At 35.4% G+C, this 13,482-nt stretch overlaps 1 protein-coding gene across 15 annotated transcripts in view; it reads left to right on the top strand.

Annotated features, from left to right (window-relative positions):
* DST (dystonin) overlaps window positions 1-13,482 on the top strand; it is a 307,129-nt gene that overhangs the window by 168,548 nt on the left and 125,099 nt on the right. For 10 of the 15 annotated variants that reach the window (XM_051777809.1, XM_051777812.1, XM_051777818.1 and 7 more), the window contains 7 exons: window positions 123-301; window positions 507-645; window positions 1,469-1,662; window positions 3,911-4,073; window positions 4,765-4,848; window positions 4,939-5,046; window positions 5,769-5,867. In XM_051777809.1, coding sequence (XP_051633769.1) covers window positions 123-301; window positions 507-645; window positions 1,469-1,662; window positions 3,911-4,073; window positions 4,765-4,848; window positions 4,939-5,046; window positions 5,769-5,867 — 966 coding nt within the window. Of the gene's footprint in view, window positions 1-122; window positions 302-506; window positions 646-1,468; window positions 1,663-3,910; window positions 4,074-4,764; window positions 4,849-4,938; window positions 5,047-5,768; window positions 5,868-7,331; window positions 8,922-10,348; window positions 13,118-13,482 lie in introns of all 15 variants that reach the window. The other 5 variants (XM_051777805.1, XM_051777807.1, XM_051777806.1 and 2 more) reach the window with 2 other exon arrangements.

The raw sequence follows: 13,482 nt of genomic DNA, 5'->3' as shown, positions 1-13,482 counted from the left end.
ATTATTTTTTATGTTGTCCACGTAAAGCAAGCAAAGGGCATACCTGTACTGATAGTGATATGTAGAGTATGTATCAGGTTGATGTAGGATGAAAGCACTGTCAGTCACCTTTCATTTTACAGAAACTGAAGAAAGAACTGGATCGACTGAAGGATGACTTGGGAGCCATCACAGATAAATGTGAAGAGTTTTTCAGTCAAGCTGCTGGTTCACCTTCAGTCCCTACCCTGCGCTCTGAGCTCAATGTTGTTATTCAAAACATGAATCAAGTTTATTCCATGTCTTCCATTTTCATAGATAAGTATGTACATCACACCTTTTAGTTCACAGTTTTCTCTTCAAAATGAATTGAAGATATTAGTATGAATAATATTGATCTAGGAAAGGGGAGTTAATATTTTAACATTTTATAAAGGGGTACCCCATGATATGAAAAGACTGAAGAACACAAGTGTGTTGAATGTTGTTATTGATGGTTCAGTTAACAGGAGATTACTGTTTTTCAGATTAAAAACTATAAATTTGGTCCTGACGAACACCCAAACAGCAGAATCATTAGTGAAACACTATGAAACTAAGTTGTGTGAAGAAGAGGCAGTAATGGCTGACAAAAACCATATTGAAAACCTGATGGGTACATTAAAGGTAAGAGTTTGCTGGTGCTTTCTCATGGGCAAATAAAAAAATAAGACAAAAAGTATCTATCTTGTAACACCTGACTTGGTTATGCTATACTGTATAGTGTATCAAAAATTGGCTTGTGTATTTAGTTTTAACCTTCATTGGGATTGACATCTCAAAAAAATATTACTTCAGAGCATTAGGAATTGGATAGTTTGAAAGCGTGTTCCTGCTGTTACGAAATGCTGTGAAGTATTTGAACTTCCAAGCGTGGCACTTGTTAATGCTGCAGTAAGATTTTTTCTCTTCACAAGGTATCATATACGTAAGGTAACATAAACATAGAGTTATATTTATGTTATATAAACATGACCACACTAGCATTCCTACTATTGCTATAATATATTAATCAGGCTTTCCTAGGAAGCTGGGCATATGTCTTTGAGAAATGGAAAGATTGAACTTAAGCATTTTTTGTTTGCTGTATATACCTCATTTTGATATTGCAAAATATGAGTAATGCTTTTATTTGTTAGAGTGATTGGCATCTACCTAATGATTTTTTTGAAAGATGTAGTTTATGAAGTAATTGTGTTAATTTAATGGCTCTGTTTTGATCTACGTGTCTTAGGGGTTGCTGTTGCTAAGAATTATTTTGCGTTTTATAGCTATTACTTGCTACAGACCCATTCTGGTACCGTTTGAGTATTTGAGCAAGCAGAAGTGAAATATTAATTAAAACATTTTGATTGATTAATTTATACATTTTACTCATGCAAAATACTAATTTATAAAACAGTGTCATAATTTATGAGTTATTTACAATTTTTCATTTCTCATATACTAGCAATGGAGATCTGAAGTAGATGAAAAAAGACAAACATTCCATGCCTTAGAGGATGAACTGCAGAAGGCAAAGATGATCAGTGATCAGATGTTTAAAATGCACAAGGAACGTGATCTTGACTTTGACTGGCATAAAGAAAAAGTGGACCAGTTGGCTGAGAGGTGGCAAAATGTTCATTGTCAAATTGAAAATAGGTTTGTGTAACTTTTTATTATAAATTGTTCATGTTCTATACTGGTTTTATTATTTCTGAGGAAAAATGATCAGAAATTCATACTAAAACAGGTCTGAATAGTTTTCTGAGCTGTTTTTGAAATTTGCTAAGATGAATACCTGTTTTGTGCTGCTGACATCATTGCCTGACTTTTCAACAGGCATTGTCTGTGACTATTAAGCACCAAAAGATGATCAAGATTATTTACTTACACCTTACCGATACATAGTAGAGATACATTCTCTTTCTTCTTCTTCTTCAAAAAAAAAACAACAGAAAAAGCCTATAGAAGTGGCTGGCAGTCCTATGGAAATACCATCTGTTTCTCCTCGTAATTAGTTCTGCCAGGCTAAACTGATGAAGTGATTCATCAGTTATGATTGGACTCATGTTAATTTGCTTTTGATGATTCAAGTGCTAAGTCTGGAAGTCCTTAGCTTCCATTGACTTCTGTGATAATTTTGATGCAATAACTTTTTGGTGAAGTGCCTCTTTTTTTTTTTTATGTGTGTGTGTGTGCGCAGCCTCAATATCCAGTTGAGATGTTGCTCTAAATTCAAACCTTTACTGTCAAGTTGATATTGAAAAATGTTACTCAAATACACAAGCCTATACAGATGTGCAGATACAGCAGAACACACCTACCTGTAGTTCTGAAGGAGATGTCCATACATGACTTTCCAGGAAATACTTTTGACTTCAGCCTCTACAGTTCTGTTTCCCATATGTAAAGGAAGCAGAACTGTAGAGACTGAAGGACAAAATATAAGCAAGTTGAAGAAGTCTGTACTATACAGTCTGAATTTATTTTCTTTAAAATGTACTTCAGTTTGTCATTTTAGATAACCTGAACAAGAGCGTTGAAGATAGTGCTGTTGATATAAAAGTTCACAAAACAACCTGTCACATTTTTGTCCTTCTTTTCTAAGGGGTGAATATCCATTCAGGTGCAATACTGAAGTTTTTCACTTGCAATTAACTAATTTAGTTAATTTTTCATCATTTGATAGTTTAACATAATTTAAATGATTAAACAGTGGGTTTATGAGTTACTGAAATTTCCTTATTTCCTCAGAGAGTAAACATGAACCACATGCTTTCCTCACAGGACTCCATCCTGAATAGACTATGCTGAAAAATGGCTGTTAAAGCGCAGTGGCTTCTGGTGTAAACAAGACAGACTGTGGTAGCTGCAGCACAGAGCTGTAAAGAGGCTGCTTTCTGCAAATGTTATCTCTGCTGCTTCCTACCAGCTTAACACTGATGATCATTATACAAAAAATATGTACAAATATTGGCTGCAGTTACCATGATCCTTTCTCTTTTTCATGGTTATTAGCTTTAAAACATGCTTAAGTATGAAACCTGAGTAATACAATTTCCTTTGCTTGCTCTTTTTGGTATCTTGAGAACAACACTAGAGTGATTCCAAGTATTCATTCCTAGTCAAACTGTAAAAAGCTGTGTAATAAGTATGTTTATCCTGCAGTGTTGAGTGGTCATATTTATATGATCTTTTAAGTAGAATCTTAGAATATCCTGAGTTGGAAGGGAGCCACAAGGATCAAGTGTAACTCCTGGCTCTGCACAGAGCAGCTGCCAAAATCACACCATGATAATGTGTAACAGTATAAGGATCGTGAAAGAAGAAGTCAGTATTTCTATCAGTATGAAAATGAATTTGAAAAAATACACAGAACTCTCTTTACAGGTCAAAACCATGATTTAAAAATGGCCATACAGGATTGATTACTTTTGAGCATTAGCAGTCTTCAGTTTTAGTGTAATTCTGTTGTTCTGTGGGCACAAAGTATATGCTACTGCTACTTAACTCCAGCACAGCACACTTCTTCTTGTCCCATAGGTCACATTTGAAATACTCCCTCTTCTTGTAACAGAATTGATTGCTGTTGCAGAGCCCTCCCTCTTCTTTATGGTTTCCTGTGCTCATTGAGTTTCAAGCAGATGAGCACAATAATAAGGGATATAAGCAGAGCTTCTTCTGTAGTAGGATCCTTCCTGGATGTCCTTTATGACAAATGAAAAGGCTTCATGAAGCCGGGAGTCTTGGTGTTTGAGAAGTGAATTTACTGTTTATTGAGTTTTATTTTAGTATGTTTAAAGTGTGAGTTGTAGCAGAGTTAAGGCATTCAAACCCTTTAAAGTTGCATTTTTTGTCTTTAATAATCATCTTCTCCCCCTTTACCTATCTTCTAAAATAAAATCAGGTTGCGTGACTTAGAAGGTATTAATAAATCTCTGAAGTATTATAAAGATACTTACAATTCTTTGGACACTTGGATTCAACAAGTAGAAGATACTCAGCGAAAGATTCAAGAAATACACCCTGAAAATAGCAAAGCATTGGCTAAACAGTTGAACCAACATAAGGTATGAAAGGGATGTCCTTGTGGAAAAGCACTGCTGTAATGACCAAAGAATTATAATATCAGTTTAACCCAGTGATGTCAGTCTTCTTTATTATTAGGTGCTTGTATCCATCAACCCTTACTGTAAAATGCCAAGTAATCATGAGATTATATGATTTTATGTTTATAATGCAGCCATGGGTATATCACTGATGATTGTAATTTTATAGACCAGATTGTGTGGTCTTCAAATCTGCAAAGAAGATCAAAACCTTAAAAATTCTGGACTCTTCTTATCACATAATTTTGTATTCAGTACTGCTCTTGGTATTTATGGATGTAGAAATATTTTCATGGAAGCAGACCTAAACTTAACAGCTGTCTTCTGCAAGAAGGAAATGCAACTTCAATAAGAGACAAAATAACAAATTATATGCATGAAATAGTGTATTCCTGATTTTGGTTTAAGTTCGCTCACCACCCATTAAAGCTGGCAGATTTTTTCACTTCTTTTGTACCATAAATCTGATGAAGCTCAGGCTTGAGCATAATTACTTGTACACACATGGATAGGAGCATATTAAATGTTTGATAAACTAGATGTTAGATAAGCATCTACTTATGTTAGATGATGCCAGATAAAGTAAAAATGTTAATTATAATAGTAATAAAAATAACTTTTTAAGATAATTATGTAGATTCATATTTTACAGATGCTGGTTTCTGAGATTGAAATGAAACAAAGCAAAATAGACGAATGCCAGAAGTATTCAGAGCAATACTCTGCTGCTGTGAAGGTAACAAATAACATTACACTTGTAATCCTATTGTTTTAGTGTCAGTATCACGTGGGATGCCAATCATTTAGTGTATTTTCTCTTTTACAGGACTATGAGTTACAGACCATGACCTACAGAGCTATGGTTGACTCCCAACAAAAATCTCCAGTGAAGCGCCGAAGAATACAAAGCTCATCAGACTTCATTATTCAAGAGGTAAATGGATTTCTTGTGACAGGAAAATGTGAGTCTTTGCTTAAAACAGTGTAAACACAAGAGTAGGTTTTTGGATTTATTAATTATTAAATAGGATAACCCAAGCAAGATTATTTTTTTCTCTATATGTGATATGATAAATATTCTCTTGGTCATTGTGCTGTATTTAGGCAACAAAACTGTATATTGCAGTTGATGAACAAAAGTAATCCAAATAATAAAAAGCTGTATGAGAATTTTACCTCAGGAAAACTATTCATTACTACCTCTGGGCTGGACCTTGATCACAGTAAACAGGGTCAGCGTTCATCTTGACTAAGGTAAAACTTACCAGATCTGGACGTTTTGACAGATTCCAAGGCAAATTAGCCTCATTTGGGTGGGAAAGATAAATCTGCCTCTCTGATAACTGTAAGAGAGAGGAATAGTGACCAGCACTGCTTGCCCCTCTTATAAGGGGCAGTTTTGGCTGTGAAGTCAAAACACTGTCTTCTATTTCTTCTCTTTATGGATCTCCTCATAGATCCTTAGGATTTATTAGTGCAAGTGGACCCTGTCGATGGCATTAAACTTTAGAATCAAACTTAGGACTTTGGATTCTACAATCAGAATTTTGAGATGAGAATTGGGATAGGTTCTAGATTAGTGTTTATCACTTATTTTGAGGTTAATTGGAGTGTTTTCCTTTGTCGTACCTCTCTCCCCCCTTTGTTTCTCTCTAGTTCATGGATTTACGGACTCGTTATACTGCCTTGGTGACCTTGATGACCCAATACATTAAGTTTGCAGGTGACTCTTTGAAAAGACTGGAGGAGGAAGAGGTAGGTCCTTCCCTGTCAGTCAACCAAGCAAATAGAACATCTAGGCAAACAAACAGCAATATACCTGTTGGAATGATTCACAAAACTAAAATTTGTTATGTAGTGCACATTATACAGGAATGTAGCTCCGTACCATCCATACATGTTGCCAGTTCCTCCAGCTAAAAGGATCATGTGATTCACTAAATTCTGATGGAGACATAGCTACATACATTCAATTTTAATACTTTAATATATTAGGGCTTGATCTTTTGTATAAATGCAGACATTAAGATGAGGACAAACTTACTGTGCATGCACCATTGATATCCTGTGTAGGCCTCTTAATATTCCATAGTATGCATTCTGGTCCACTTAACAACATGTAAGGAAGTTCTTTTAACAGGGAGGTATGATGCCCTCTTAATTAATTTCTGAAATGTCTTTGACATTTTCAGATACTTTTTTCCATTTGTCCTTCTACCACATTGTTTCCTTGGGGTCAAACAGCATTTTATTTATACTTCATGTTGAATCTTATTAACAAGAGTAGGTTACTGAAGTTAGAGTATTCAAAATACATGTTTCCTGGAGAGTCAGCCTTCCAAATAATTGAGAAAAAATACTTCTGAATTCTTCACTTTCTTTTGAAATCTTTCTTTCTGGAAGAGATTATATATAGTCATTCTTTAAGGACTACATTATTTTAGTATAAACTTTATAAATTGGATTAAATTGAAGAACACTATCATATGGGTATAAATTTTAATGTTATTGTTACAGGAAAAAAACAGAGTTCTATAATTCTGGTGCTGGCTTTGTCTTTATTGGCTTTTCTTGCTATTAAATTACCTCTGAACCAACTGTAACACTAACAGCATTGCATCTTTGTGCATCAAGTGGTGGAGCAAACTGATGGAAATATATAATATTTGTTGCTAAGTAACCATCATAACTGAAGATTTAGTATGACTTATAAAGTTAATGTCATCAAAGATAAAAAGTCAAGCAAAGAACAAGGATCAGGAAACCTGTGAATGTCAATAGGCTTCATGTTCTTCAAGAACAAATGGAATTTCTCAAAACGTTTTGAGTTTCAGTCTGCTCTGAGTCTCCAGTACTGCTTTTTTGGAAATCCAATACTCCCCATCTTCCCTCCTCATCCACTCCCTGGCAGCTTTCTAAATTTTTGGTAGCTTCTTTGAAGATAACTTAAGCAGGTTTCCAGTCTCAAAATAATATGATGGGTTTTTTCTTTGCAATCAGAGTAGCAAATCAGAAAAATAATAATCCTTTTCAAAGGAGGAATGATATTTTTTTTTCTTTTGGGATCAGACTTCTGAAGTCTGTGATTGTTCCAAGATTTTCTTTCATGCCAATCTTCTTTCCTAACTCTCAGTATTGGCATTAAGAATTCACAGAATAAGGAAAAAATAAGATGCTTTCTGTGATATCTCAATTTAATCCATATGCTGTCATGCTCAGAGTTTACCAGAAGAGAGTGAACTCCAGCAACCTGTGAAGTCAGCCGAAGTCTTTCAACGTTTGGATGGCAATGAAGCTGTTGAATTGAGAGAGGAAAATAAACCTAATGAATGCACGATGGATGTGAAATATTTGCAAAAAGATAACTCTTCCAGTAAACCTGAACACACAGAAAATAAATTGGAAATTGACAGGAGAAAATTAAATGTAGACAGATATGATAAAATCAAAACTGATAGAATATTAAAGCAACTTTTAAATTTCAGTGGTCAAGAAAGTAGCATTAGTGGCAACAGAGACAATAAGCTACATAGAGAGCAGGAGAGTTTAAGGGGTTTTGGTAATCAAAGTAAAGAAGAAAAAAATGGCAGAAAAGATTTTTTTGTTTCATCTCAGGTCCGTGTGAGTGTGAATAATGATCCTGGTGAAATGTTAAATGAGAAAATTGTTAATGGAGAAAGATGGAAAACAGAGGGAATATCAAAGAAGTTGCCTGGAGTGAAAATTATACACAAAACCACAGGAAAAAAGAATTCAAGAAAGGCAGGGAGTGATGTTTCAACAAAGGAAGAATGTGAGTTGCAATCAGAAACTAATTTTGAGCTAACAATGAAGAAAGCTGAAGTCACTCCAAAAGCTGGAAAGCATGCCCTTGGTATCAGCCCTCACAAACAGCAATATTTTTCACCTCATTTTGAATGTCAGCATAAAGAACATTGCCTTACAGAAAGCAATAGCCACAATACTTTAAACTCTGAAGACAGAGAGTTTCAAGTGTGTTATGGAAAAGATGATTCTCTTTCAGGTGCAAGGGATGCAACATCTCTAGAGAAAGTTGCATCCTCTTTCAGAGAGCTGACAGTGCACAGTGGAAGTGAAAAAACAAAGTTAAAATTGCAGTCTATGAGCAATCCAGATGTTTATTGTAATGTTGAAACAGATACTGTCAAACTGCAGAGAGAATCTCTGGATAAAAGTTATTTCCTAGTAGAAAACAAAATCCTAGAAAAATCAAATTTAAATCCAAATGAAGCCAAGAGTACAATGCAAGAAATTCCAGCTGTTTCTTCAGGAAATGTTTCAGAGACCCATTATGCAGAAAAAGTCTCTGAATCTTATCCATTAGATTTTGAAGTGTCACCAGTGCAGAATGATCAAAGTTTAGGTACAGAAAATGCTGGTGATTTAAATGCAGATTTTAGCCTCTCAAAAATTATTTCTGGAGAAGAGGATTATTTTCCATTATCAGAACATGGATTAACAAAAAAGCTTTTGAGTCAAAATGAGAAACTAAGTGTGAAGAAAATATCAGAGGGCAACATTTATGGTTTGGGCAACATAAATATAAGTGGGAAGAATCAGAGTGGAGAAGACAGGTTAGAAGAGGGTCAGAAATGTAAAAATTTATTGCTAGTTGCAGAAATGATCGGTAGAGATGAGGCTCATAGCACAAATGTACCCAGAAAAAACACTAAGCTCCAGAAGACGTTTTGGGAAAAATTAGGGGAAAAAACCTCATTTGAAAAAAAAGAAAAGCAAAAAAAAAGAGACAAAGATAATGAAGAGAAAAGAAGCACAACTATTATTAAGGTACCAGAGTTTTTATGCAATGCAAATAAAACAGTTAATCTAAGAATGATTCTAAATCAATCCAAATCAACATTTGAATCTCAAAATATGTCAAGTGATTTAAGGTTGATTGAACATAATTTAAACAATGAATATGCGAATTATGTATCAATTACTGTGCATTTTGAGATACCTAATTTTAAAATTCCTAGACATTTATTTTTATATTTATTTTGTGTTACTATTTGCCATCCTTTTCTCCACCCAGCTGATGCTCAGCCATGTTGATTAGCAAAAATGAAATCTAAGAAGATATAGGTTGTGACTGTATCTGTATTTTTAGTTCTTCTTTTTCAAGCATAATACATTAGATTTTGTGTCTATGGGAGCATAAGAGATCTGATAACAAATCAATTTAAACATTTTGTTTCCATTGGGGGCTGTTCAAAATTTTAATACAGAGAAATATGGAGACGAATTGAGGAAGCTGCCTTTGCATTAGCCTTTTAGGAAATGTTTCATATATCATGTGAAGAATGAAGTAAATCTGGCAATTTTAACTAACCTGACATTTTGTTTGTTTGAAAATGTTGCTATAATTACCCTTCGTGCCCTGTTTTTATGATCACAGGAATATAGAGGGTTTCTTACCTCATGTTAGCTCATATTTGGTATCTTAACACCATAATAATGCTAATAAGGACAAGGTATGTATAGCTTCAACCATATTATTACTGGTGATTGCGCATCTTGCTTGTAAGACTTGCCCTGGATCTGCTGATATACGGAGACTACTAGCCAACCAGTTTTCACTAGGATTTCCTAATTGCCATGTTTATACTTCTGTGCTTACAATGCAGAGCAGCTGTGCTCTTACCAGTCCCCTGGCTGCACCAGTGGAGGCATTGGGACTGTGGAGCACACTATGGATCAGAGACGTGCTGGGGTTTATATACTTCTCTTTCTTGAGCTGTTGCACTGTTTCTGTTCTTGGAGGGGAGTTCAGAACATGTGTGTTATTTTTGCTTGCAAGCCCTAGTCCTTTGTCCAGTTTCCGCTGAACTGATCCACAAATGGTAGACCACTTTTCTTCTTGAGGATTCTTGCACACTCTGTTTGGCTTACTGTTTGCTCTGCCTATTTGTTTGGAGAGAAAGCCTATGTGAGCTGTTTGGCATTGCTTACTGCTAAGAGGCATCTGACTGAAATGAGAGCCTTCAGGACCTCTTTGCTTTGTGAATGTCTTTGTCAAGGGTTTCATATTTGGCTAATGGTAACTTCCTGAAGCCTTCAAGAGAAGGTGATGGTGGTGGGAACTGCTCATCCTACTTTCTGGACATACCTTATATATGAGTAAGTATCTTCCCTTCTGCTTTTCGAAGAGCCTAATATGTTTCCTATGTTGCATTACAAAAGGTACATTCCAACTTATCTTTACTCTTTTACAGATTTTAAAGAACAAGGAAGCGTCAACACGTCAGGCATATTCAGATCTAATGGCACAGCAAAGTAACACAATTGATGAGAATAAAAAACTCATAGGAAAGGTAAAAACACTTGAGGAGATGTTGGAGAATATGAAGAAGCAAAAAATCCAAGTGGAACAGGAGCTCCCTAAAGTGAGGGAAGCCGCAGAAAAAGAACTGAAGAAGCAGCAAAAGGACATGGAAGAAATCTGTCTTCAGAAGACCAAGGCTGAGCAAGAGGCAAAGCAGTGTCGTATAGATCTAGAGAGCATGGAGAAAGAGAAAGCAGATGCAGAGCAGGAGCTGGAGTGTGTAAGGCAGTTCATTTTTCAGGCAGAGACTCAAAGAAGTGTACTGGAGGAAAACCTCCGTGCTTTTCGAAATCAAATAGAAGAAAGTACCTTTACCAGAAGAAACTTGGAAGAACTTCTAAGAAGAAAAGATACTAATCTTTATGATTTAGAGGAACAAAAAAAAACCTTAATGCAGGAGCTGAAGAAAAAAACAGACGGAGAGGAGAAACTTATGAAGCTCATCAAGCAAATGGAACAAGATCTTGAATTTAAAGGGAACCTATCAGAAATAAAACTGCAAGAAAGAGAAAAAACTGAAGCTAGAAGGAAAGTTGTTGAAGGAAGATACTCTGTAACTAGAGAAACCTCCCTGCCAACTTTCACTGCTGGGCAGGGCAGTCAGTGTAGGACTGACTCTGAAATTACAAGTTTCCAGAAGAAACTAGAAGCCAAAAAAGTAGAAGAGCTTAAACAGAAGATAGATGACTTAACCCTTGCTAACAAAAAAGCTGATAAAACTATTAAAGACCTGAAATATGAACTGAATGAAATTGAGCTTCAAAAATCATCAACAGAAGAAAAGTCTCGTTTATTAAAAGAAAAACTAGATAAAGTCAATAGTGAGCTTAAATGCCTAAAAATTAAGTTGGAGGAAAAAGACCAAGTAGAGCAGGGGTATTTGCAACAGTTGAAAGAACTGGACAGGCAGCTACAGAGAGCCACAGGTAAAGCTGAAGAGGTGATGCAAGAAGCTATGGATCTTAAGAAAATTAAGATCAACTATCAGGAGGAGCTGAAATCTGTTCAACAAGAGAAGACACAGCTAAAAAGAGAAGTAGAGGAATTAACCAGATCACAGACAAAAAGTGAAATCACTATCAAACATTTAAATTCACAAATCAGTTCTCTTCAAAAAGAGAAACTGGCAGCTGAACACAGAACACAGTCATGCAAAGGAGAAGCAAATAATCTTCAAGACCAATATAAGAAAATTAAGGAACAGTTGCTTCAAAAAACAAAAGTAGAGAAAGAAAACCAACAGGAAATTCAGATGCTTAAAAATGAATTAGCCAAAAGCACTCAGTTGTCAGAAACATTGAAACGACAGATAGAGGACCTTAATAAATGGAATACTGAAACAAAACTACTGATGAAACAAATTCAATCTGAATCAGAGAAGATGGCTTTGGAAAAACAAAATATTCAGAGGAAAAATGAGGCATTAAAAGCCCTAGCAGATGGTTTCAAAGAACAATTGCACACAACAAATGAACAATTGCACAAGCAAACAATAATTGAACAAGAATTCATGTGTAAAATTAAAGGCCTAGAAGTTGATCTAGCAAAAACAAGAGACCTAGCTAGTGAATATAAACAAAAGTGTGATAAACAAAGTGCTTCCACCTTAACCATTAACCAGGAGGTTAAAAATTTAAATGCTCAAATGAATGCTCTAGCCATGGAAAAGAGAGTGAGTGAGCAGAAGATTCAACTACAACAAACTCATATACAAGACTTAAGTAGCAAATTAAAAAAATTGCAGGATGAGCTCCATCAGAAAACTCTGGACGAACAGATGGCACGCAAGAAGATGATTCTGTTTCAGGAAGAATCCATTAAGTTTAAACACTCTGCAGAGGAATTTAGGAAAAAAGTTGAAAAATTACTAGAATCCCATAGCATCACAGAAAAAGACATTTCTGGCATAAAACTAGAATGTGTTGCTCTTCAGCAGGAAAAGCATATGGCTGAGGAAAACATCATGTTGTACAAGAGGCAAATGGAAGATCTACAAGAAAGGCTTAAAAAATGTCATGAACAACTACAGCAAGGGAAGCAGGCTGAAATGGACTATCACCAGAAGTGCAGGAAACTTGAGGAAGAATTGGAAGTGCAGAAGCGCACGGTTGAGAACTTGAAACAGAAAATGGATCTGCAGGTCAGGGAGAGTGAACACAGGTTTCTTTTGTTACAGAATGAAGTTCAGCAAAGTAATAAGCTCCAAGATTCTGGATTTAAATTGAGCTGTGAGAGAAGAGGGAATGATTTCAATTACCCGAGTGATGCTACAGCTAAAGAATTTGAACAGCTTCCTCCACATACAAAACCAAGCTCACCTTTGTTAAGGCAGAAACAGGAGAGATCAGGTTTTAAATCCGATCAAATAGAAGAAAATACATTGTACATGAGTGCTGATGATAAAATACCGAGAGAGGTGCAGTTCCAGATGTCAACCATAAACCAATCATTAGAAGATTCAAGCTCACAGTCTTTTACAGAGTTTGTTTCACAAATGAGTACACAGTTCCACATAACTTTTGATAAAGCAAGCCAAATATCTGGAACCACTGAAAAGGACACATTGAGAAACAGGAACCTACACAGTTCCAGACAAACTATTAGACATGGAGAAGACACAAAACATGAATTAGGAGTGGTAAAACTGCATCCCTTGGAGGTACACACTACATTTTGTGAGGATTTGCCTTCCTAGTCTGCTCTTTATTATAGTCTGTTTGTTTGTTTTTAGTTATACTTTATCACTACTCTCTCTAATGTTTCTTATGTTCCTACCTTGGTGAAGGGAACCCCTTCATTCTTATGCAACACAAAAAGCTTTTCATTAGACCTCAGTACCAGATTCTTTAATATCTAAGAAACATTATTTTAAACGTTTGTGTTGGAAATAGAAATTCACATACACCATTGTATCATTATTGGTCAAAATAAGCTTTGATTAACAGTAGCGGGTTCACATAGTAGCAACAACAGTTATTGATGCTTAGTCTAGTCATATTCCTGTTTTTGAATAAATACTTAAAA

The sequence above is a fragment of the Manacus candei genome, unplaced genomic scaffold, assembly GCF_025592945.1.
Source record: "Manacus candei isolate 608988 ecotype Guabito, Panama unplaced genomic scaffold, ASM2559294v1 h1tg000011l, whole genome shotgun sequence".
Classification (NCBI taxonomy): domain Eukaryota; kingdom Metazoa; phylum Chordata; class Aves; order Passeriformes; family Pipridae; genus Manacus; species Manacus candei.
The sequence above is the reverse complement of the archived record's forward strand: the minus strand, read 5'-3'. Positions and strand labels throughout refer to the sequence as shown.